This window comes from Hyperolius riggenbachi, chromosome 10 (genome assembly GCF_040937935.1).
Source record: "Hyperolius riggenbachi isolate aHypRig1 chromosome 10, aHypRig1.pri, whole genome shotgun sequence".
In the NCBI taxonomy this organism is placed as follows: domain Eukaryota; kingdom Metazoa; phylum Chordata; class Amphibia; order Anura; family Hyperoliidae; genus Hyperolius; species Hyperolius riggenbachi.
In genome coordinates, this window is record NC_090655.1 from 50,406,077 (window position 1) to 50,430,973 (window position 24,897).

General features: G+C 46.7%; 1 protein-coding gene across 2 annotated transcripts in view; it reads left to right on the plus strand.

The window, feature by feature from the left end:
* Positions 1-24,897, plus strand: part of GPR162 (G protein-coupled receptor 162) — a 103,003-nt gene that overhangs the window by 59,486 nt on the left and 18,620 nt on the right. For both annotated transcript variants that reach the window (XM_068255329.1, XM_068255328.1), the window contains exon 2: positions 6,035-9,291. In XM_068255329.1, the coding sequence (XP_068111430.1) occupies positions 8,455-9,291 (837 nt within the window). In that variant the 5' untranslated portion in view covers positions 6,035-8,454. The remainder of the gene's footprint in view (positions 1-6,034; positions 9,292-24,897) is intronic.

The window sequence follows — 24,897 nt, forward strand, 5'->3', positions numbered from 1 at the left end:
AGCATCATCCACCCAGCAGCCCTGAGCATCATCCACCCAGCAGCCCTGAGCATCGTCCACCCAGCAGCCATGAACATCATCCACCCAGCAGCCCTGAGCATCATCCACCCAGCAGCCCTGAGCATCATCCACCCAGCAGCCCTGAGCATCATCCACCCAGCAGCCCTGAGCATCATCCACCCAGCAGCCCTGAGCATCATCCACCCAGCAGCCCTGAGCATCATCCACCCAGCAGCCCTGAACATCATCCACCCAGCATCCCTGAGCATCATCCACCCAGCAGCCCTGAGCATCGTCCACCCAGCAGCCCTGAACATCGTCCACCCAGCAGCCCTGAGCATCATCCACCCAGCAGCCCTGAGCATCATCCACCCAGCAGCCCTGAGCATCATCCACCCAGCAGCCCTGAGCATCATCCACCCAGCAGCCCTGAGCATCATCCACCCAGCAGCCCTGAGCATCATCCACCCAGCAGCCCTGAGCATCATCCACCCAGCAGCCCTGAACATCATCCACCCAGCAGCCCTGAACATCATCCACCCAGCAGCCCTGAACATCATCCACCCAGCAGCCCTGAGCATCGTCCACCCAGCAGCCCTGAGCATCGTCCACCCAGCAGCCCTGAACATCATCCACCCAGCAGCCCTGAGCATCATCCACCCAACAGCCCTGAACATCATACAACCAAAAGCCCTGAGCATCATCCACCCAGCAGCCCTGAGCATCATCCACCCAGCAGCCCTGAGCATCATCCACCCAGCAGCCCTGAGCATCATCCACCCAGCAGCCCTGAGCATCATCCACCCAGCAGCCCTGAGCATCGTCCACCCAGCAGCCCTGAGCATCATCCACCCAGCAGCCCTGAGCATCGTCCACCCAGCAGCCCTGAGCATCGTCCACCCAGCAGCCCTGAGCATCGTCCACCCAGCAGCCCTGAGCATCGTCCACCCAGCAGCCCTGAGCATCATCCACCCAGCAGCCCTGAGCATCATCCACCCAGCAGCCCTGAGCATCATCCACCCAGCAGCCCTGAGCATCATCCAACCAGCAGCCCTAAGCATCATCCACCCAGCAGCCCTGAGCATCATCCACCCAGCAGCCCTGAACACCATAGAGCCAGCAAAAAGTCTAATCCATCATCATAGAGGAAATCTTTCTCCAGTTACTCAGCACAGAACCTCTATCATCATCCACAGCATGTGCACCCTCAGTCACTCAGCATAGAGCCGCATCTGTCATCATCCATAGCATGTGCACCCTCAGTCATTCAGCATAGAGCCGCATCTGTCATCATCCATAGCATGTGCTCCCTCAGTCACTCAGCATAGAACTGCACCCCCACCCATCATCTTCCTTTGGAAGTGTTCCCTTAGGTACAGAACTATATCTATCCTTATCCAGTAGACGTTATCCCCCAAGTCTCTCAGGATAGCACCGCACCATCATTTTGTCTGCATTTACTGCTGTTATCTCTCATTTCAGATACACTGGCAATCTCTTCATGTTTTAAAGGACCACTATCCTAAAAAAAATTAAAATATAAAATATAATAAATTAAAATACATGTAAACACACACAACTAAGAAGTATGTTTCTTCCAGAGTTAAATGAGGTATACATTACTTTTCTACTATGTTGCTGTCACTTACAGTAGTTAGTAGAAATCTGATGGAACTGACAGGTTTTTTACTAGTCTATCTCTTTATGGGGGATTCTTAGCATTTAATTTATTCTGTACAAAAGCACTTCCTGGAAAGGATCTGTATAATGATGCTGGCCACCCCCCTACCAGTTTGCACACTATTCTGGCAGTTGGACTGAGCAACTGCTGTTTACTAAGGCCTTTTGAAAATAAAGAAAGCACTGAGAATCCCCCATGGGGAGATGGGCTAGTCTAAAACCTGTCAGTTCTGTCAGATTTCTACTACCTACTGTAAGTGACAGCAGCATAGGTGAAAAGTCATTTATAGCACATTGTACTGTTGTAGAAATGTACTTTTTATTTATGTGTTTTCATGTTTTTTTTAATTTTACAATTTTTCGCCATAGTGGTCCTTTAAAGTAGTGTATTAAATCCATCAAAAAAGATCGATGGTAACTCCTGCATAGGGAAAAGAGCTGTTCTCCCCTGTTATCACTATGACTGTCACCTGCAGCCAAATAAGCCAGGGACAAGCCTGCAGCACTAGCAGCCACTAATCATGGTTTGCATTATGTAAAGCAGTTGTTCTTATTCACCCTATAAATCTCCTTTCTTGTCACTGGGACAGATTGATTTGTTCCTACAGTTTACAAATTAGCACTCAAAGAACAGAAAACACTTCCCTTGATCTTCGATCATCCACAGGAGAACACTGCATTATTGGCATCTATAGTAGCCTTGTAACCAGAAACTACTGTGTTGAGTAAGATCCATTCTCTGTGCTTTATTTTTATCATGTGGACCAGAATGCACACAAGCAGCATTGAGTCAGCAGCCTGGGGCACCGCCCAACCAGTAACTCCTTACACCATCCTATCAGGAACCCTTGGCATTAGCCAAGATGAAGGCCTAGTAGGTACTATCTGACTGGCAGTCGGGGACACCATCCAAGCAGAAGTCCTTATACCTCCTAAGCAGTTCTGGGTACCACCCATCCATCAGCCTTACTGACCATCTGATCAGCAGCACTGTGAAAACATTTGATCAGTGGCCGTGTGCATCATCCACTCAGCTAGCACCCTTACGCTCCAACTTAAGAGCAACCATGGACGCCACCCAAGCAGTAGCCCCAGACATCATTCAACTAGAAACTCTAGCCACCATCCAACTGGTAGCCTTGGCCACCATATAAATATCAGCTCTGTGCATAATCCAACCAGCAATTGTGGGCACCATTCAACCTGTGCACCCTCCCTCCAACATCCCTGGGAATTTTGCAACCAGCAGCCTTGGACATTATTCAACCTGCAGCCTTGGACATTTTTCTACCAGCAACTGATCAGCCCTGTAGAGTATCTGGCTACTGGCTAGTAGCCTTGGGCACCATTCTGCCAGCAAATCTGAGCATTATCTGACCAGCAGCCTTGAGCATTAGCTGACCAAAAGCCCTGGGCACCATCCAACCATTTGCACTGGGCACTATCCAACCAGAAGTCTGGGTACCAACAGTACAGCAGGCCAGACAATCATCAAACCAGCATCCCTGGGTACCATCCAAACAAAGGCCCTAGGAACCATCTGACCACCAGGCTAATTAGCATTTGACCAGCAGCATTGGGCGTTGTAACACTACCAGTCCTGGGTGTGATAAATCCAACAGTTCTGCACACAATTCAGACAGCACCATTGTACAAACAGACCTCAGTGCCATTCCAACCAGCTGCTCTGGGCACTATCACACCGTCAGACTTTAAGACTGCCCGTGCCCAACAAAGCAACCCTGGGCATCATCCAAGCAGCAGCCTTGGTTACTATTTAACCAGCAGCCTTGGCCTCCATTGGACATTTATTCCTGAGCACCATCCAACTTGTAGCCCTGGCCATTATCTAACTAGCAGGCCTGGGCCCAATACAACCAGTAGTCCTGGGCACCATCCAATCAACAACCCTGGTCATCATCCAACATGCAACCCTAGACACCATACAAACAGTAGACTTTGGTATCATCCAACCAGCAGGCCTGGTACCATGCAACCCTTGTCACACTCAAACCAACAGCCCTGGCCACCATCCAACCAACCAGCAGTCCCGGGCTCTACCATGTCTTCTACCTAGCCTGTTGGGTAGAATTCACCATCAGTCCTTTTCTAATATTTTCTTTAACCCTTTAGCAGATAATTTTATTTAGAGGTTTGCACATTTTTTTATTTGTTATATTCCCCTGCTTCTAATTAGTACTCCTGTGATGTGTATTTATGGCCACTTGTCACTAGGGGGCAGTGTGAGACAATAACAGAGGACTTCTGCTTTCAGGTTCTATATTTTCTAATAGTAGAGAGGGATCAAAACATTCCAAGAATTTACAGCACAACAAATTCTGCCGACTGAGGTCAAAAGCAGCGCACTTATCTCAAATGAGATAACGCTATGGAAGTTGCTAATGGATTAATAAATGATAATTTAGCTAAAATGAATCCTCTGCTGCACTTCATATGAATGAATTGCTTACACCACATCCTTATAATGCCCTGCCTACTCCACACTCTGATAGCGTTCTGTCCTCACTAACTACCCCCGGTAATGCCCCGCCCTCACCGCAAACTGCCTTCCTCCCTAAACCATGCTGATGCCTTCAGACAGAGTTTTATTGCAAGCTTTTTATGTTATAGTTTTCTTTATGCAGCATACCTTAAAAAAAATGTAGCATTTTAGAAGCTTGCAAGAACGTTCTTTCTGCAGTCCGACACTGAAGGTATTATTATCCAGAAAAACGTTTGTTATATTGGCTCAAGTCATGTTACTGAATCAGTCACCGGTCTAACACCAGACTATACTTCACTCTAGAGTTGACAGCGCCTGACATGTCTTATGCAGGCTATGGTTTCCCTGCTTTGTCATAATAATTGGAATAGAGTCTGAACATAACTTCTGCTTTGCTGGAAAACCAGAGTGTTTGTGAACTGGTAAGGGGCTCATAGATGCTCTTCACTAGTTCATATAAGTAGTAAACACTACACTACACTACATAGCAAATTCCTACTCAGGGCTGGATTTAGGCCAAGGCCACCTAGGCCATGGCCTAGGGCACCACAGGAACAATGGCACCATAGCAGCAGGCTAAACTGGTGCTGCATTTGCAAGCTTGCAAATGCTGCAATGCAGGGAGATCAGGCGAGCGCCTGACCGTGGTACTCTGCTGCTAGATGCCTGTGCAGCAGCCACCTTGCTCTCTGTGCATGTTTGCATTGTGGCCGGCGGCTATGGTCTTGGGCAGCTTTGGAGATGGAAATCAAGAGGAAGCTTCTGCACTGGAGATGAGTGGAGAAATGAGTGACACTGATTGCTGCTGTGGTGTGAAGGCAAGCTGGCTACCTATACTGAAAGGGGGTGGGAAAAGGATGGATTAAGGGAGTCATCTGACTACCTATACTGGAGGGAAAAGATGGAGGGCTCATCTGGCTACCTATACTGGAGGGAAGGGTCATCCCGCTACCTATACTGAAGGGGGGCGGCTGGTGTCAGTGGCCTTGGGCGGTAAAGAGTACAAATCCGGCCCTGGTCCTACTACAGTCCTAAAGGATCGAGGGCTGTGGAGCCGGAGTCAGAGAGATTTTGGGTACCTGGAGTCGGAGTCAGTGGTTTCATAAACTGAGGAGTTGGATGATTTTTGTACCAATTCCACAGCCCTGGTAAGAATTAGACTAATGAGCCGCAGTCAGGCCAATTTTGGGTACCTGTAGTCGGAGTCGGTGGTAAATTTCTGAGTCGGATGATTTTTGTACCGGCTTCATAGCCCTGCGCGAGGTCCTCACACATTTTTGGCACAGTTCAAATTAGATGATGAGACTGAATTGGGAAAGCTGTGGTTCATCAAGTAGAACACATTTCTCCATTTCTCAGTCCATCCTAAACGCTGGCATGGATGTGGCCCTTGAGGACTGGAGTGCAACACCTGTGCACCATATTGTGGCGGAGCAAATGCAAGAACATTTACAGCACTCAGGACATACATTTTTAAAAGAATGAAGCAATATTAAAAAATAAAGATAAACAAAAAAGATGTTTTTAACAATAGCAGCTTTTCCAGGCTGCATATTTGAGCCCAGGTTGAGGAACACAAATGAGTCTGAGCTGCTTTAGCATTAAAGTCCCAATAATTCCCTGTTTTGGCAGTTATGGAATTAAAACTGTTCTATAACCGGACGATCTGTGTAAGTACAATGGGCAAAAGCTGCCAAACCTTTGTTATAATCATGGCTCCTACCCAATTATTTCCCATAATCCTCTGTGCTGTAAACACAATGCTGTTCTGCTATGGGCCGGCCAGCCAACCTGTCTCTTCTGTGTAATGTGTGAGACACATTTCATTTATTTTTCTCTGTTTTTCCCCAGAGAACCTGCTCACCTGGGATCTGATGTCAGCCTGCAGAAGTGGTATGAGCACTCTAAATGAGAACGCCTGCAATTATCACCAGAGCTCACACAACTCCCAAGATACGGCGAAGGCTCATGATAGAGAAAAACAGGTACACAAAGACAGCAAAAGACTGCTGAGATACATTAAGACAAAGGAGACATCCTGTGGAAGACAACTAACTTCCGGGATACGCTTCACAAATAGAGGTTTTGCTGAGACTACATGGATGACTGACGTGGCAAGGTTATGGCAAAGACTGTAGACATCCATCATCCCAAAAATGACATTGTACTGAAAATTGGAGAGTAAAAAGTTTCAGGTCTTGCACAGCTATGGTCGCTTTCTGCCAATGGCTTCTGGACGCACCTCTGCTCTAAACACGGAGAGACACTAAGGAGGAAAGACTGAAGTACACCATAGTGGATGGTGGGTGCATGTTTGAGCAGAAGAGGTGGAGGAACTGAGCTGGGAGCTGGTAGTGGGCCAAGGAAGATATTCTTGAAAGTGACTTTAGTGTGGGTTGCAATCTAGTGAGACTGTAGGGTATAGTGCTCTCAGCAGAGTCCGGGAAGACTACAGTATTCACAACTAGGTCTGAGGTTAGATTCTTCAGCAAGGTCTAGAGTGACTGAAGGGGGTAGAGTTCTCAGCAGAGTCGAGGAAGACTGCAGCAAACAACATTATTAACTATGTCCGAGGTTAGAGTCTTCAGTAAGGTCTAGGGAGACTGAATGGGACAGAGTTCTCTGCAGAGTCCAGAAAGACTGCAGCAAGCAGTATTGTCAGCTAGCTCCAAAATTAGAGTCCTTAGCAAGATCTAGGGAGACTCTCAGCAAGATCCAGGGACACTACGGAGTAGTGTCCTTAGCAAAGGTCTACAGAGACTTTAGGAGGCAGTGTCCTCAGCAAGAACCAGTGAGCCTACATGAGGTAGTGTCCTTGCCAAGGTACGGGTAAGACAGAAAGGGTAAGTGTTCTCAGCAAGATCCTAAGAAACTGTAGGGGATATTGCCCCCAGTTAGGTCCAGCGAGACCAAAGGGTATTGTGCTTTCAACAAGGTCTAAAGAGACTGTAAGGGAGTAGTGTCTTCAGCAAGGTTTAGGGAGATAGTAGGAAGCAGTGTCTTCAGCAAGGTCCAGTGAGACTTTAGGGGGTAGTGTCTTCAGCAAGCCTTAGGGATCTAAAAGAGGCAGGCTCTCTCTGAAGGGGTTATTGATGTCAACAAGGTCCAGGTATACTGTAGGAGGAAGCAAGTTCCAAGAGACTGAAGGGAGAAGTTTCTGAGAAAGACCTAGGAAGACTGTAAGGGATAGTATGTTTAGTCAAGGTTCAGAGAGACTAAAAAAACAGTGTCCTCAGTAAAGTCCAGTGCTTGCTTTTTGTTGCCCTCGGCAAGGTCCAAAGAGACTGAAGAGAACAGTTTTCTCAGAAAGGTCCAAGGAAACTAGGGGGTAGCATACTTGTAAAGTTACAGGGAGTTTGCAGGAGGCAGCATTCTCAACAAAGGGCAGTGTACTGAGCAAGGTCTTCAGCATAGTCCGGAGGGATTGTAGGGGGAAGTGTCCCTAGGTGAGCCTTTGGAAATAATATCTAAAACTATCGTAATATCTGTGAAGAGCATTAATCTCATTTAGTATATGGGGGATGTGTGGGAAATGGTTTGTTGTAACAGGCTGTAGAGCGTAGTAAGTTTAGACCTCAATTAGCTAGCAGTAACATCACATACTGTATGGAGAAGGCAGGTGAAGTTCGATGGGTGGTATCTTCCTAAAAGAAGAAACAAAAAAGTGGGAAGCAGCAATTCAAACAAGATACAGGAAGAGCACAGGGATTAGAGCTGTTTAAGAAAAAGTGCAGGAGATTACCTTCAGTTTAGTAAAATAGAAGGTTAATAAGCCCCATTGTGAGTAAACGCTAGGAACCAAGATAGTAAAGTTGTTTGCAGGAAACAGTAAATTTGGACAATATTTAGGTTGTAGTGAAATCTTGGAGAAAGTAATTAGAAATTCCGAGCTGATGAGAAGGCTTAGAAGGTGGTTTTAAGGTGAGAGGAGAAGACAGAGGCTCGGGAGGGAGAATGGGGATGAAGAGTAGTAAGGGGAGAAACGGTTAGTGAGAAAGAAGGGGGGGTCTAGGGGAGTTTTGCCTGTAAACACAAGAGCATTTTTTGTGTCAGTATTTGAAATTTGGTAGACGGTCATCTTTCTGGACATTAATGTGCTTTTAGAGAGCCGTTAGATAGTTGTACAGTAATATTGGGGGACGAAAGTTAGGGCTAGTATCTGAGGGTACCAGAGTGGAGCAGAAGTGAGCAAGGTACGAAAACAGCAAAAGTCAACGGCTAAAAGAGGGAAGGAAAGTCACCACTACGGAGTCACCAGTGATACCCAGAAAATGCCACGGGCCCCTGACCAGGATGAGGCCGATGAGCTGTATCAGAACAATTCTGTATCTTGGTTGGCATGCGGTGCCCTCTCACTGCTTGCTAATGCCTGGAGCATCCTGAGCCTGGCTAGTCGGGGAGGGAGTGGACAGCGACCTCGTCCTCTGGAACTTCTCCTCTGCTTGTTGGCAGGAACCCATTTACTCATGGCAGCTGTGCCCCTCTCTCTGTTTTCTGTGGTGCAGCTGAGACGGAGACACTCTCCGGGCTATGAATGGAATGAGGGTCTCTGCAAGGTGTTTGTGTCCACGTATTATACACTGGCGTTGTCCACGTGCCTAACTGTGGCTTGTCTGTCTTATCACCGGATGTGGATGGTCCGCTGGCCTGTCAGCTACAGGCTGGGGGGAGCTCGGAGACAAGCTTTACAAGGGGCTCTAGGAATTTGGGCAGCATCATTTGTGCTGTCCACCTTGCCATCTATTGGCTGGCATGACAACGCCCGCAGGTTCTACACCCGAGGATGCCACTTCCTGGCCAGCCGGATCGGCCTGGGCTTTGGCTTGTGCTTTCAGCTCTTGTTGTTGGGTGGTGTGGGCACTGGCCTTGGATGCTTAGGAGTGACTTTGTACCATGCTTGCTGTTGCCCTGCCTCTGGGCAGAGAGGAGGCTCGGAAGGAGGGACAGAGGGAATGCTGGAAGTCCCAGCCATCGTGGTACAGGATGCTCAGGGCAAAAGACGCTCATCTCTGGATGGGTCTGAATCACCAAGGACTGCCGCACAGGTCACTGGATTGGTCGGGGGCATAGTGCTGCTGTATGATGCTCTGACTGGCGTTCCCATACTGGTGAGATGAAGGAGGGTTACCGGGCTTTGTCATGTTTCTACATTTGTGTGTCCTCTTGTGTTCTTAACCTGTTGATCTTTAATGGTGGCCATGTATACTACAATTTAACTAATAGAAAAAACGTCAGATGCACATCTAAAAACAGGTCCAAAGGTTCCTTCCTGTTTTCCAGTACTTGGCCTCCTGGGCTGTGATACACCACACCACACTTTTGTTCCATAACAGGGGAAAAAGATACTGAGGCAACACACTTGCTAAGCAATATGTAGATACAGTGTCGGCCTGGGAGGTGGAAAAACTGAGGAAATCCACCTACTGGCTGAGCAGCAGTAACCCTGTGTTATCATTCCCAATAGAAACCTGCAGCAGGTCTTCACTGTGAGCAGCAACACCTGATTACTGCTGCTTGGCCAGCAAGTGGATTTCTTCACCTCAGCTTTTCCAGCTCCCAGTCTGACACTGTGGAGAGAAAGATGTAGTGTATGTACACAGTAGCAATGCAACACACAGTATTGCTGAGCAAGCATGCCACTTATGTTATCCACACACAGATTCTTCGGGTGACAACAGCAATGTGGTGAGAACGACTAAGTGCTTTGCGATTAGTGACTTTGCGGTGCTTTTATAGCCATTTTTGGCAAGCGATTTTCACAGACCTTTTGCTTTTCTACATTTTTCACAGAATCCCAACAACTGCAAAAATGATACATGCAGGACTTTTGTAATTTGTTTAAAAATCACCCCAGTGGGAAATAGCCCATTTGGTTACATTAACCGAGCGCTTTTCAATACCCTAGTGACCAGAGAACCTCAGAAAAGTGCTTTTGGTGTGACAGTCCTTACTGAACGACCTTTCCAACAGAGCCGTTTGTAGGCAAAGGCACAGCAGACAGTTGCCTAGGGCACCTCTTGCTTGAAGGAACCATGTTAAAGAGGAACTCCAGTGAAAATAATGTAATAAAAAAAGTTCTTCATTTTTACAATAATTATGTAATTATGACTAACACTGTTTGCCCATTGTAAAATCTTTCCTCTCCCTGATTTACATTCTGACATTTATCACATGGTGACATTTTACTGGTGGCAGGTGATGTCAGTGGAAGGAGATGCTGCGTGCTTATTTGGCAGTTGGAAACAGCTGTAAACAGCTATTTTACATAATGCAATGAGGTTCACAGACAGGAAACTGTCAGGACCATGGTTGTGACATCACACTGTGGGAGGGGTTTCATTACAATATCTGCCATACAGAGCCCCCTGATGATCTGTTTGTGAAAAGCAAAAGATTTCTCATGGAAAAGGGGGTGTCAGCTACTGATTGGGATGAAGTTAAATTCTTGCTTACGGTTTCTCTTTAAGGAAACTATTGTGTAGTGAATTGTGATATGTAGCTGCTGGTTACATGATGGTGCTAACCTAAGGCCCCGTTCACATCACAAACGCGGATGGCCATGCGTGCGGAACGCAACGCATGTGAATGCACGCCATCTGCGTTTGTGTGCGTTGCACTGAATCACTGAAATGCGATGGGACAGCCACGCGTTTTTACAAAAAATGCGTGCAGCATGCGTTCCCGGACCGCACAGGTCTGGAACGCATGCAGTGTGAACATCAGACATTGCACTCTATGCACTGTCTGATGTCGTGCGTGTCGGCCTCCTGCACGCGTTTCCAAAACGTGGCTGGAAACGTGTGCAGTGTGAACGGGGCCTAAGACTCCATCTCACTGCACACATTGCTGGGTAAATACTGTGAAATAAGAGGACTTCTGTGTTCCACACAGGCCCTCTTCCCACTTCACGATGAAGTGCTGATTGTAATCTGCTCATTACGATTATGCAAAATTTTGCGTCATTTTTCACAATTACGGCCGTACATGATTAAGATTTGGTCATTCAGTTGATTTAGCGCAATCCAATTTTGCATAAATACGCAAAATTTCACGTAATTGTGTGACGATTTTAGGGGTTAATAGCAAAGCCCCCATGTATGCTATTGTCACCAAAATTGCTAGGTATATATTAAAGAGAACCCGAGGTGGGTTTTAAGAATGCCATTAGGACACAGAGGCTGGTTCTGCATACAATGACCAGCCTCTGTTACTATACTGTGCCCCATCCCCCTTCCCCCCCCCCCCCCGCTCTCCTGTCCCCCATAAATCAAACCACCTTGCTAGCGACATGCACCTTGTCGCTAGCGGGCTGTCACCGCCACTCCCCCGCCTCCTCTATATCGCGGCTTCCCTCCAATCAGCGGGGAGGGAAGGGACGCAGGCGGAGAGCGGAGCTATAGAGGAGGCGGGGGAGCGGCAGTGACAGACACTCAGAGGTAAACAGCCTGCTAGCGACAAGCTGCATGTCACTAGCACGACGGTTTGATTTATGGGGGACAGGAGAGCGGGGGGGGGGGGAGGGGAGGGGGATGGGGCACAGTATAGTAACAGAGGGTGGTCATTGTATGCAGAACCAGCCTCTGTGTCCTAATGGCATTCTTAAAACCCACCTCGGGTTCTCTTTAAGGGGTATAGTTTAAACAATACATAAGAAGAAATTTGTAATTTTTGAAAAAAAAGTCGATTTTGAGAATGCAAAGGAAAAATGGCTTTCAAACTTAAAAAACATTTTTCCTTTGCGTTTCTCTTTGATTTAATATTCTTTTGCCTCGTTCCCACTATTACTGTTTACACACGCTTCGCTATTAACTGCCAAAGTCAGCATAAAAGTATGCAAAAATGTCATGAAATTGCAAAATGACGGTTCCCAAATATGTTTAATAATGAAAGTAACTATTATTTTTCCTGAGATTTTGTATTACGATTTTGCATCTTAATTGCGAATTATAATGCAAAATTACGACTATGCGAAATTAATTCTCATCGCTAGTGGACTGCGCATGTCCTGCTCTCTGGCTCACCATCTAGGACTGTTGTGTAAGGAGCTGAACAAGGTTGCACAATTGAAGAGGCTATTGAAATCTGAATACAAAGTATATCCATGCACTTTTACATTTTCTGCGGTGTACTATTGGTACCATGGGTTGGGGGAGCCATTTTGGAGGCAATGTGTGATGATGCAGTCTTTGTAACAGGCAATCGGAGTTCAGATTTGAGGGAGTGAGTTGGGGATGCAGCTTGGAGAGCGAAGGGGATGAGAGTGCAGTTGTGCGCACGGGGGGTGAGGATGCAGTTTTGAGGGAAAAGGGACGGGGCTCAGATTTGAGGTAAGTAGGTAAGAAAGCAGTAATGGGTCCAGGTGGTGGGGATAATGTTTTGGGAGAAAGGGATCAGGGCTGAGATTTAAGTACAGGAATGCAATCATGGGTGTAGAGAGCAGATGCAATTATGACGACAGTCAGTCGGAACGTAGCAGGAGGTCAAGTCTCAGATTTGGAACAGGTAGTGGTGTACAGTTACAGGTGCAGGAAATGGGTTTGGACGGGAGCTTAAATTTCAGATTTGGGGACGGGGTTGAGATGCAGTTATAAGTGCAGAAGCTTAGAATAAACTTCTGGGAGTAAGAGATCATCAAAAAATGGGGCCTGGAAATTTCAGGGCCTAGAAAAGCTGATGGTAGAATATTGGTAAATTTACAGATATTCTACTCTTATTCTTACAGTGCAAATGGCGATTGTAAAATATCAGTGATACATACCGATATTTTACTAAAGCTAAAAAATAACCCTATTCTCACAATGAACCCCCCACACAGCTAACCTTAACCACCGCCAATCCCCCGCCCACAGCTAACCTTAACCACCGCCAATCCCCCGCCCACAGCTAACCTTAACCACCGCCAATCCCCCGCCCACAGCTAACCTTAACCACCGCCAATCTCCCGCCCACAGCTAACTTTAACCACTGCCAATCCCCCACCCATGGCTAACCGTAACCACCGCCAATCTCCCACCCACAGCTAATCCTAACCACCACCAATCCACCGCCCACAGCTAACCTTAACCACTGCCAATCCCCCGCCCACAGCTAACCTTAACCACTGCCAATCCCTGCCCACAGCTAACCTTAACCACTGCCAATCCCCGCCCACAGCTAACCTTAACCACTAAAAATATATTACACTTCAGCGCGAATTCACTTGTGTCCACCACCGAAAACACCATAAAAATAATACGCTTACCAGATTATCACAGACCTTAACTACAGGGTCTGCAATATGGCTTTATGAGGTCAGCAGCAGGTGTCTTCGCAGCCGGCCTCCTCTCCAGACAAGCCGAACAATCTAATCCTCAATTGCAGTATTTCACCAGAAATGAGGCATGCAAAGAAACAATGCACATCTAAGCGTATCTACAGCGATTTTTAATAGCTCATTAAAAAGACATAAAGATTAAAATGTCACTCACATCTGGGCCCTTATGACAGGGACCCACAAGGAAAAACAGCACTTAAAACATAGGACGCCGGCCAGCCAAACTCCCGTGCCGCCTCGTCCGACCGGTTTCACTGTCAAAGTTTCATCAGGGACCTCATTTCTGGTGAAATACTGCAATTGAGGATTAGATTGTTCGGCTTGTCTGGAGAGGAGGCCGGCTGCGAAGACAGCTGCTGCTGACCTCATAAAGCCATATTGCAGACCCTGTAGTTAAGGTCTGTGATAATCTGGTAAGCGTATTATTTTTATGGTGTTTTCGGTGGTGGACACAAGTGAATTCGCGCTGAAGTGTAATATATTTTTTGTTGATTGAAGACGTTTTGCTGAGACGTTGGACTTTGGCTGCGATATATGTAGTGTTCCACATGTTAAGATCTGTTGGGCTGCGCTGATATTGTATTTTGATTATATTGTTAACCTTAACCACTGCCAATCCCCGCCCACAGCTAACCTTAACCACTGCCAATCCCCGCCCCACAGCTAACCTTAATCACCGCCAATCCCCCACCTATAGCTAACCTTAACCACCGCCAATACCCCGCCCACAGCTAACCTTAACCACCGCCAATACCCCGCCCACAGCTAACCTTAACCACCGCCAATACCCCGCCCACAGCTAACCTTAACCACCGAAAATCCCCCACCTACGGCTAACCTTAACCACCGCCAATCTCCGCCCACAGCTAACCCTTACCACCACCAATACCCAGCCCACAGCTAACCTTAACCACTGCCAATTCCCCGCCCACAGCTAACCTTAACCACCGCCAATTCCCTGCCCACGACTAATCTTAACCACTGCCATTCCCCCGCCCACGGTTAACCTTAGCCACTTGACCCACAGCTAGCCTTTACCACCCCTCCCCCCCACAGCTACCCATAGGCCCCCTACCACTCACGGCTAACCTTAACCACCCCCCTCCCCTCATGGCTAACCTTAACAACCCACCCCCATGGCTAAACTTAACCAACCACACCCCATGACTAACCTTAACCACTCATTCCTCACGACTCCACTAAGGGCAACCATTCAAGTATCAACATTGAGGGGAAATTTGGGCACCTGCAGCACCTGATGGCTGCCCACAATGTAAAATATGCCTATGGCGGTGCCCATTCTTCCACTGCTAGCATGCACTCAAATTTCCTGTTTCCACATAGACTTTCCTAGGACTCTGCAATGACTCAATATGGCCCTTACAGGAGGAGGGGAAGGCGCAGTGACATGGAGAATGCAGGCTGGAGATATCACAAGCACACCTGTGATATTTCACAAACTGCCTTGAGCTGATAGTGCCTTGCTTTACATATGAGGAAAAAGTCACCATATTGTTACAAAACGCCACCCACTCATCCCGGAGGCAGTGCAAGTACAGAACAATGCAATGCCGATAACAAGGCTTCTGCCTGTATGAATATTCCGCTACATTATGCAAAGAAAATAAATTATCCAAAGAAAAAAATACAGCAGATTCTAAGGGATCATTGCATGTTCTAGAAGCCATTTCATCACACTTATTACTGAGCAACTTTGTAAGTACCCCAACTGTCAACTGTGCAGGCAAATGCGTACACCGGAAAAGGACGTCATGGTAATTTGGGTGCCGGGATAGCCACTCGTAGAATATCAGTAAATTATCGATTATTACCTGCCTCAGAAGGTCCCCGCTGTCAAGGTTTTAACAGAATGGTTTTGTTAATTGGCAGCCAATAGAGGGATTGGCAGAGAGGGTCGACATCAGAGGAGCAGGAGGAGAGGTGGATAGGATGAGCAGCAGAGTTCAGTAGAGAGTGAAACGATGCCCGTCTGTTTTTTGGTTGGCTGAAATTCCTACTATACTATAACGAAAGTCCGGGGCGGGACAATTAGCGGCTATAGAGTGTTAGGAGTAGGTGGGGGGTTAGCCGTAGGCATAGGTATGAGCGGTTAGTGTTAGGCACAGGTGGGGGGGGGGTCAAGGCCGGATTTTTAGTTTTTGTGCCCCTAGGTCAAGCATGTTGGTCAAGCATGTTCTTGAGCAGCAGCACCCCTCCCATGCCTAATGCAGCCCCCTCTTCAATGTGTATCATCCATGTACAGCAGCCCCTCTCTCCTTCATGAACAGCTCCCTTGAGCATCAGTTTCCCTTTATCATGTGTAGCTCCCCATTTTCAGCCTTTTCTTTCATATGCAGCAACCAGTTTTTCATGTCCATGTGCCCTACTGGGCTGCAGCAGCCCAAGGCCCGGGCCTTTGTGGCCTTTCCAGAAATCTGGCCCGGTGGGTGTTTAGTGCTAGGTGTAGGTAGGGGAAGGCTCATGTGAGGGTTAGGCAACGGTTCAGTCATAGAAGAACATTGGTAAATTTCCCAACATTCTGCAATCGGTAAAAGTACATACCTTATATACTCGGCTTATATGTGAGTCAGTGGAGCAGAAGAGATGGTGTAGCAGGTTTTGTTACTGGCAGAGGAGCGTAAGGATCATGCACTAGTGATCCTGCTCTTGCCAGTTGGCTTCTTGCTGTGTCCGAGCCCCCTATCCCCTGCAACATGGTGTGCAGAGTGCACTGCTCAAGACTACATGTCTAGTTTTGCAGAGCGTGCCAGCAACGTGTCAGCAGTGCACTCCTGTGTGGCAATTGCTGTGTCTCTTATCTATGATGCCCTCTAGTGGCATTTTGAGACATAGCTGTATCGTCCTTGGGGCACATCTGGCTATGGGGAAGGGGATGACTTGTGCTGGAGCCACATATGGTTACAGTGGAGGGGGCTATACTGGGTAGGGGGCTTATATGCAAGTCAATCACTTTTTCCTGGTTTCTGAGGGAAAAGTGGGTACCTTGGCTTATACAGGAGCATACACGGTAGTTGACTATTGGTAAACTTACAGATATCCTACTACCGGTACCTGGTAAATCAGCGCCCATTTTAACTTGGGTCTCTTTTACATGTACGCCATTGGCTAGCTATTCCTCAAGGCGGCTGGAACTGGTCATGGAAACGTCACCTGAATGATCTCCTCCTCCTAGGCCTGTCCCCTCGTCTCCCTGACTATCCTCCTCTCCTCTTTCTCCTCACCACTGTTTTAATTATTTTAACAATTACGGTAATAATAATCTGTTTCACTTAATTAGCAGTTTGCAAGCAGCTGCCGCTGTGTGTTGGTTAACCCCCCGAGTGCTGATCCCCGCAGCCGCCTGGCTGATTAACCAATGACAGCATTGTTGCTGATAGAATTGTTTGACCTCAATGACCCTCCAGGGATATGAAGTTTAATTACAGCTGCCGGAATATCAGGATTGCTGCAGGAGATGAGACACAAAGGCGGACATGTGAAAGCAAGGATAGGCCAGAGGCGATGTGTGCGCCTGATACCAGCCCCTTGTTTCTCAGCTCAGCAGGGCCGCACACACACAGCTGATCGACCCCCCCACCACTCCCCAATTAGATTACTAGGGATATATTTACACTGATGACATCAGCCGCAGTCCACAGGGTTTTTTTCTGAATAGGATAACACATGTCCCTGTCACCAGAGATGTTCGGTGACTGATGTCACAAGCCCACCATACCAAATGTTATTCAGTCCCTGATGTCTCATACAAAGGCCCCATGCTCAGAATCATTCAGTTATTGATGTCACAAGCCCCCACCCCCCCCCCCCCCCCCCCCCTTCCCTAACCAGCATCATTTATTTCTGTTTAGTAATTAACCATTCTCCTCATTACCATCATTATTCTGTCACTGATGACACATACCCCCCATTACCAGAAATATTCAGTCACTGATGTCACATACCCGCCATTACCGGACGTATATTGTCCATAATGACACAAGTCACCCACAAGGCCGGATTTGTACTTTCCAGTGCCCAAGGCTTGCTGTCATCAACCACCCCCCAGTCTATCTAACACCCTGACTAGCGATCACACGTTTGAATGGGCTCCCCTCCATTTTGAGAATGGCGCTGTCATTCCCTAGGAAAAAAACAAACCATAAATTTAACAGGTGTCGGGTCTTTAACAGTGCTGACCAGTAATAAACTATCTGACAGCAGTAAGGGGGAGAGGAAACTTAGCAGAGGTGGTAATTCCTGTCCGTGAATGTGTGCATGAAGAAACTCACCAAACCAAGTTCTGCTACTGTAAAGCCCTGGTACTTCTCACAGCAGCTTGTATGTCCCCACTCACCATACAGAGGACAGGATCATCAGGTGACAGCAGATCCTGACTTTCATCACACACCAGGAAGTGAGAAAGATGCAGAGATCTCTAGAATTCAGGCAGAACAGAGAAAATGATTTACTTAGACATGTGACCTCTTATCTCTCCAAGTCCTGTTCCCCTATGCCTTTTATTGCCCAAGGCCATGGCCTTCTCAGAAATCTGGTCCTAGTCACCCGTTACCAGAGGTATATTGTCCATGATGATGCAAGTCACACGTTACCGGAGTTATTCTCGCAATGATGACACAGGACTCTTATCCCCAGAGATAGGATCCGTCCATATCAGTCTGTTCAGAACTGATCCATTCGGTCCATTTGACAAGAGTAACAAAGTTTGGGTCCTGCATGATTTTTATAGATTGTCCGGACAAAATGTATGGCGTGGAGGCTGACAGAATCAATACTAACCTAGGCTACTTGTTGTGTAAGTTTTCCAAAATACTGACCTGCCGCTGTCCATTCAGCTCCTTCACTATTGCTGCTGCCGTCCATTCGGGTCCCTGCACACTAGAAACGCTGGAATACCTATCCCAGAGTCCCATCACAAGCATCAAGCTACAACTGTTTGCAGTAGGTCAATGGGATCGTCCCTGCCCAAGAAGCATTCTCAATGGTTCACTGAGTAGTGGACCAATGAAAATCCTCCCTGGTGCTCAGGAAGGATTCCCATTGGTCTGTTGCAAACCAATGGGAACGTTTCTAATGTGCAGGGACCTGAATGGACAGCGGTAGTGATGGAACACTGTGACAGGTACTGAGCGGGTGGCGACGCCAAAAAGGGAATGAAAAACCTGGATGAAAAACGAATGCCTAATGTAACAAACTGATCAGTTTAAATAGAAACCAGATCAGTTGTTACAAGACCAGTTTTTCATCTGGTACAGCGTAAATTCAGTGTTACCCTGTCACTGAAGACAAAGGAACCCATCAACATAGGCCTCAATTCACCAGAGGAGAGTTAGTAAGTGATAAAAGGTCGGTATTTTACCTCATGCGGTATTTTATCCTTTTTTTTCGCAATTCACCACTGTGAGAGGATAGAGAGAGGAGTGTTTGGTAGCAGCCGATAATGGAGCGAAATGGATGCAAAAACCGAGCGAAAAACGGTCGGTAGTTATGCGGTGTTAGTGATTTGCATGCGATCCTTTGCCTCTCTGGATGCTGGAAGTAAAGGATTGTGGGTAGGAGGAGGAGGTTATTACCAGCATGTGACCGTAGAGGGTTTCCCTCCCTGTTGTTTGACCCTCTTTTTCCATTACAAATCCCTCCCTCCGTTCTGAATATTAAGCATATTAAAGAGAACCCGAGGCGGGGTTCTAACAACGAAATCCCCATACAGAGGCTGGGTCTGCCTATAGAGCCCATCCTCTGTTGCTAGTCAGATTCCCCCTAAGCCCCCCCCCTGTGCTCAGCGAGACCCCATTAATCACAGCCGCGCTATGCGGCTGTGTTTACCTCTCTAATGTCAGTCTCCGCTCTCCCCCCGCCTCCTGAATCACTCCGGTCCCCACCCGCGTCCCTTCCCTCCCAATCAGCGGCGAGGGAAGGGACATGGGCGGGGGACCGGAGCGATGCAGGAGGCGGGGGAGCGGCGAGACTGGCATTAGAGAGGTCAACACAGCCCGCTGTGATACGCTGCGTGTCGACAGCGCGGCTGTGATTAATGGGGTCTCGCAGAGCGCAGGGGGGCTTAGGAGGAATCTGACTAGCAACAGAGGCTGGGCTGTATAGGCAGACCCAGTCTCTGTATGGGGATTACGTTCTCAGAACCCCACCTCGGGTTCTCTTTAAGCAATATTAAGCATTTACAATTTTATGTGGATGGGTGAAACGGAGGAGGTATTTGGATACATTTTCTCGTTCCCTCCTGATTAAAAATGTATCCAGATTCCTCCTTCGTTTCACCCATCCACTTTATATTGTAAATGCTTAATATTGCTTAATATACTTAATATTGCAAATGGGGCTGCTGTCTGGTGCCTGAACTATGTACAGTATAAGCTGTTACCGTGTGCTGCTAGTAAACTAGGTGCAGAGTGAGCTGCAGCAGCTGTGTGAAAACCACATAACGCCAGGTACATTTAGGTGATAAATAGATCTAAAATAATGAATGGGCACACACACTTTTTTCCCTGGTGAATTGTGATTTTGAGAAAAAATAACAAATAACTACCGACTATCGCACATTTATCGCACGAATTTCGACCTGTCGGTATTTCAGCCTATATTTCTGGAGAATTGCTATTTTGAGTTATCACATGAGGTAAATTACCGACCATGTGATATAGTTCGGTAACCACTGGTGAATTGACACCATTGTCACTGATAACACGTGACCCCATGACCAGAGATGTTCTGTCACTGATAAAAGTCCCCATCACCTCAGTTATTCTGTCAATGATGTCCCAAAGTCATCATCACCACAGATATTCCACAACAGTCCACTATTAACATGATTGTCGGATCTGACAAGATTAGCTGCATGCTTGTTTTTGGTGTGATTCAGACATGCTTGTTTTTGGTGTGATTCAGACAATGTGCCAGCGAGGACGTGTAATTGTGTCCTGTGCACAGTATCGGGGGGGGGGGGGGGGGGGGGGGGGGGGCGTTAAAAAGACCCTGCAACGAAGTGCGGTGCAGTTTTAACTACGGCGATCCCGAAATGGTTAGGGGCCGTTTTACACTTAATCAGTTGCTCTCAGTTAAAACTGAAAGAAAACTGATTTTCAAAGTAATTCCCATGTTTTCCTATGGCACATTTTACACTTTAACGTGTTTTAACTGAAATCTTCTTCCCAATGCACTGCTATGGAAAAAAGCGTACTAACGCATACCAACTGATTAAGTGTAAACGGGGCCTTAAAGTGTACCTGAAGGGACATGTGGAATAAGAGATGAAAATGTGTACAAATAGTACCAGTCCTACTTAGAACTTACATCTGCTCACTCTTACATTTTTTTTTCATTGCAATGGTTAATAAGCCAGTCCTTATCTGTGCAGTTAGACTGCAGAGCAGCTTTCGTTGTGTGTGGAAGAGTGACAAAAAACAGCTAAACTTATAGGAAACGAACTCATCTATTATCAATACCTATATAACATAATGTGAAAGGCTGCGTTTTATGCCATGTTTTATGTTAATATTTTTTGTGCGTGTGTGATGCGTTTTTTCATGCGTTTGCGGTTTCCATGCGTTTTTATATTTCCATTTATGCAAATCACTAGGAAGACAAAAGAAAGCGGAAATACAGCAAAAAAATATATATTTTCGGGGGAAAACGTATGAAAAACGCATACCATTGCGTTCCCAGTGACTTTTTCTGTGTGCGTTTTTGATGCATTCATGAATATTATGCAACAAAACCAGTGTTTTTAAAAACGCAGGTTTGAAAAAGCATATGCGTTTTTTTTCCTGCGGTCCATAGACTTCCATTAGCGGCAAAAATGCAGCGTTTTTCACCGCAATACTAGCGTTTCTGCCACGTGGGCACCTAGCCTGATAGACACACTAGCGGGGTTTTGGGTAAGGCGGTTGGTTGAGGACGACTCTACCGAGAATCTAGTGTGTGTATGGCGGTCTCCTATCCTCCGTGATGTGCCGCAGAGAGTTCCGGGCTGGTGGCATCATGGCTGAGTTTGGGGCATTGTTTTCCTCTTTACCCTTCTCGCTCTGTCGTGCACCCCATGTCCTCCGTGCTCCATAACAACATTACATGTCGCTAGCCTGCAGTCTAGCAAGGCGTCTGTGCAGCACTCGGCCCCAACTATCGCCCAAGGGGCTCGAGTGCTTGTGTGTGTTTCTGCACCTTTATCTTTTGTCACTGATGAGTCGCCCATCCCCACGAGCTCCACATCCCAAGAATGATGATTAGGGCCGGTTCTCTCTTGAAGCCAGGTGAAACACTTGCATCAGGTGCAGAGATTACAGGGGAAGCATGTTTGTACTGTGTTTACACTAACAACATGCAGTCGGGGTAGGAGGAGAAGCGAGAGAAGAGCGAGCGAGGTGAAAAGGTCATCATTGGAGAAAAGCAGCTTGTTGTGCTGAGTGAGGAGTCTGACAGTGAAAGAGGAGGGTGAGGCAGGAGAGCAGCAGTGTTTCATTTGACTTGCACAGCAGAAGGGAGGAGGTGACTCTGCTGTCCTGACTGAGGAGGAATGGAGTGGCTGAGGGTGAGCAGTTTCCTTGTCACAGACTCACAGCCAGTCAGTGTGTTATTGTGTTGAGCTGCAGCATGTCACGTGAGAACATTAAATGAAGCGGAGCAAATTGTTGGGTGCTGTGTGATCATTCCAAATGTGTGTGTGTGGGGGGGGGGGGGGGGGGGGGCATCCTCACAAGTTTACCTCATGCAGCAAAAAGTCTAGCACTGGCCCTGATGATGATGTGGCTGATGACGCAGTTCTCAGTTGCCATGAGCCTACACTTGCTCTCTAGGCAGATATCGCTCAAGTCCTTATTAGTAAGTTATTATTATCAATAAACTTTATTTATACATCTCTAACATATTATGCAGCGCTGAGTAAATTGGCTTTTTATTATCAACCTGCAATTCTCCCAGGACGTCTATGATTAACATTTTCATTACTGCACTAAATGAGGTGCTTAAATGATCAGGTCTGCCCAAAGCTGTACAGAAATTGTGGCATTTGTAAAGACCCAATCATTTAGGACAATTTTTGTGTTGTAGGCAAGCAGTTTCTCGTGTTAAGCATGTGTTGCCAATAACTCGCTGCCAAGCATTTTATTATGTAAAATAAACATTTCTCAGCCCAGAATTTTTATTATTATTTTTTGTCATTATTTTTGCTTGTTTTAAATAATTGTTAAAAAATGAGTCCATTAACATAATAGTTTAAACTTCATGCCCAGAAATAGCAGCTGGCGAAGAGCAGGAAGGGAACCCTCAAGTGTCACCACACTAGGCCTTTGAGCAAGAGAGGGGTGCCTTGGAAGCAAGCCCAGATCTCTGGAAAGGCCACAGAGGTCCAGGCCTTGGGCGGCTGCAGCACAAGGCGGCGCGCTGGACATGAAATAGAGGTTGATACGTATGAAAGAGGAGGCTGCAAATGGGAAGCAATACATGAAAACGGAAGCTGATGCCCTAGGGAGCTGTTCAGGAAAGAGAGGAGCTGTACTACATGGATGTTACACATGGAAGTGTGGGTTACACATGGAATGAAGGGCGCTGCTGCACTAGGAAGGGGAGCCCAAAATACTTGGCCTTGGGGTGGAAAAGGTATAAATCCAGCCTTGCTTGTAAGGGGGGGGGGGGGGGGGGTCTGAACAGCATATCTCCACCTGATGCCCACAGGCAGGGCCAGATTTACGCTTCTGGAGCTTGTAGGCACAGAGATCCTAAACCCTGTCCCTCAACACAGGCCACACCTCTATCCCCAGCCCTTATGTTCTTATAGCACATAAAGAGCTACAGTAAATGTACATGAACCTACCAATGGTATAATTCAAAGAGTGGGCCTGCCCAGCAATATCTTGCATAAGGCCCACACTACTTTAATATAAAAATTATAATAATTATGTGTGTGTGTGTATATATATATATCATATAATATATACTGTGGCTTGCAAAAGTATTCAGCCCCCTTAAAGTTTTCCACATTTTGTCATATTACTGCCACAAACATGAATCAACTTTATTGGAATTCCACGTGAAAGACCAATACAAAGTGGTGCACACATGAGAAGTGGAACGAAAATCATACATCATTCCAAACATTTTTTACAAATCAATAACTGCAAAGTGGGGTGTGCGTAATTATTCAGCCCCCTTTGATCTGAGTGCAGTCAGTTGCCAATAGACATTGCCTGATGAGTGCTAATGACTAAATAGAGTGCACCTGTGTGTAATCTAATGTCAGTAAAAATGCAGCTGCTCTGTGAGACAGGTCAGGGATAAAGTTATTGAGAAATTTAAAGCAGGCTTAGGCTACAAAAAGATTTCCAAAGCCTTGAACACCCCACTGAGCACTGTTCAAGCGATCATTCAGAAATGGAAGGAGTATGGCACAACTGTAAACCTACCAAGACAAGGCCATCCACCTCAACTCACAGGCCGAACAAGGAGGGCGCTAATCAAAAATGCAGTCAAGAGGCCCATGGTGACTCTGGACGAGCTGCAGATATGTACAGCTCAGGTGGGGGAATTTGTCCATAGGACAACTATTAGTCATGCACTGCACAAAGTTGGCTCTTATGGAAGAGTGACAAGAAGAAAGCCATTATTAACAGAAAAACATAAGAAGTCCCGTTTGCAGTTTGCCACAAGCCATGTGGGGGACACAGCAAACATGTGGAAGAAGGTGCTCTGGTCGGATGAGACCAAAATGGAACTTTTTGGCCAAAATGCAAAACGGCAGAAAACTAACACTGCACATCACTCTGAACACACCATCCCCACTGTAAAATATGGTGGTGGCAGCATCATGCTCTGGGGTTACTTCTCTTCAACAGAAACAGGGAAACTGGTCAAAGTTGATAGAAAGATGGATGGAGCCAAATACAGGGCAATCTTGGAAGAAAACCTCTTGGAGTCTGCAAAAGACTTGAGACTGGGGCGGAGGTTCACCTTCCAGCAGGACAACGACCCTAAACATAAAGCCAGGGCAACAATGGAATGGTTTAAAACAAAACGTATCCATGTGTTAGAATGGCCCAGCCAAAGTCCAGATCTAAATCAAATCGAGAATCTGTGGCAAGATCTGAAAACTGCTGTTCACAAACGCTGTCCATCTAATCTGACTGAGCTGGAGCTGTTTTGCAAAGAAGAATGGGCAAGGATTTCAGTCTCTAGATGTGCAAAGCTGGTAGAGACATACCCTAAAAGACTGGCAGCTGTAATTGCAGCAAAAGGTGGTTCTACAAAGTATTGACTCAGGGGGCTGAATAATTATGCACACCCCACTTTGCAGTTATTTATTTGTAAAAAATGTTTGGAATCATGTGTGATTTTCGTTCCACTTCTCACATGTACACCACTTTGTATTGGTCTTTCA